The 1,606-nt window shown below is 45.5% G+C and overlaps 1 protein-coding gene across 1 annotated transcript in view; it reads right to left on the bottom strand.

Moving 5' to 3' along the window:
• The window catches only part of LOC104621801 (DBH-like monooxygenase protein 2), a gene marked incomplete at both ends in the record, with an annotated part of 16,063 nt that overhangs the window by 1,816 nt on the left and 12,641 nt on the right, over nt 1-1,606 (bottom strand). The window contains one exon of the mRNA XM_010288383.1: nt 35-131. Coding sequence (XP_010286685.1) covers nt 35-131 — 97 coding nt within the window. The remainder of the gene's footprint in view (nt 1-34; nt 132-1,606) is intronic.

Raw genomic sequence — 1,606 nt, 5'->3', positions numbered from 1 at the left:
CCCCGCCCCAGCTACATCCCAGGGAGGAACGTACTGGTTTGATTATGAGGATTTCCTTCATGTCCCGAATCTCCTGCAGTCTGAAGTCATACTTATTGTCCTCACAGATGATCCCCAGCGGCTCACCATTCCTGGGGAAGACAAACAAGGGGAGAAAGTTTTAATGTTTCCAGGGAGCGGTTTGGAATAACCAATTCCTGCTCTGGGGCCTGTGTTTGAGACAGCTTCAGGATATGGTCCTAGCATGGTCAAGTCTGTAAAGGTCTGTTCTCAGATATATGTTAATCCTAAGTAAATTGAACTGTTACCTTAGTCTTCTTTAAACTGACCTCAAGTGATTCCTAACAAAGAGACAGAACCTTTCATTTTCTCCTGCAGCATAAGGAAAACTGTCCTGTTCGTATCACACGCTGCTACTTGGAGCACACACTTGGAAGATGCTAGCTAGTGAGACAGAGGGAGGCTCACTCCCCTTCTCTTGCTGTCTAGCATAGCAATCCAAGTGTCAGGCCAATTTGGGCTGGAGATCACTAGCATTGAAACTGGGGGATGGCTCTGAAGTCAATAGGTTTTATTGATGTCTACTTTGCTCCTTTTCCAAGAGACAACCACGTTCACCAGTTATAATGTGTTACTCACGAGAGATACAGGCAGGCATAACTGGGGAGCAGGCGTATTCACAATGTACCTTTCAAGTTACAGATTTCCCATATATTTAGTCTACTTATAGCAGGCCAGGTTGGTTTCCTAAAGTTCTTAAAAAGTTTTCCCCTGCTTTTTCTGTGTCACATTTAGGCTGCAGAGGCTGCTAGTTGAGCGTTTTGCAGCTACCACTGGTCAGAGAGGGGAAAATACCTATGAGACAATTGTGTTGGTCCCACTTTTCTGAGGTTGCCTTTGAAGGAGCTTCTAGTCATGAAATCCCATTCCTTGGCATGCTGGGGAGTGGGTAGAGAAGCAGAGATCGCTGTGGCTTCTCAGGCTACACCCATATTGCTAAATATCACAGGATCATGGGTTGTTCTCTGGTTTACTGGCATGGACTAAGTGTCTACCTCCCTGTAACCATCTGCAGTGTGATGCTTGGCTCATGTTAGGTTATTCTGAAATTAGAAAACTAAAGAGGAGATAGACGTTGTACCTGTACTACCAGTCACTTGGACCTCTGTGTTGCCTCTTTGCCCTAAAGCACAATTTTTTTTTAGTTCTGGGTTTTGTTTAGTTTTCAAATTCTAAGCAGCTGAAGTAGTGTTCAAGTGCTATGCTGCAGACCATGATTTGCTATTTTCATAGCTTGAAACTGAGAATTCATGTTTCATGGACCAGGGTGTGATCAGAGAGTGCATAGGGGTGCTGAAGTTTTTAGTGTAGGAGAATGGTGGAGAAACCAAGACCAGTGTATTTTTGCCCATACAGCCCATGGGAACTGGTACATGCAATTCCCAGAGCCATGCCCATGCCTTGAGGTGAGTCTGGTTAGCAGGACCATGCTACGCAAGGGTACTGTCTAGCAGCTGGCAAGTGTGGATGAACAGCAGGCCAGTGCTTGAGCTCACTGCCTGGACCTGTTTTATTTAACAGGAGGCACAATCCCAGTCTCTTACTC

The sequence above is a fragment of the Phaethon lepturus genome, unplaced genomic scaffold (assembly GCF_000687285.1).
Source record: "Phaethon lepturus isolate BGI_N335 unplaced genomic scaffold, ASM68728v1 scaffold37555, whole genome shotgun sequence".
NCBI classification, from domain to species: Eukaryota; Metazoa; Chordata; class Aves; order Phaethontiformes; family Phaethontidae; genus Phaethon; species Phaethon lepturus.
This window is presented reverse-complemented; position numbering and strand designations above follow the sequence as displayed.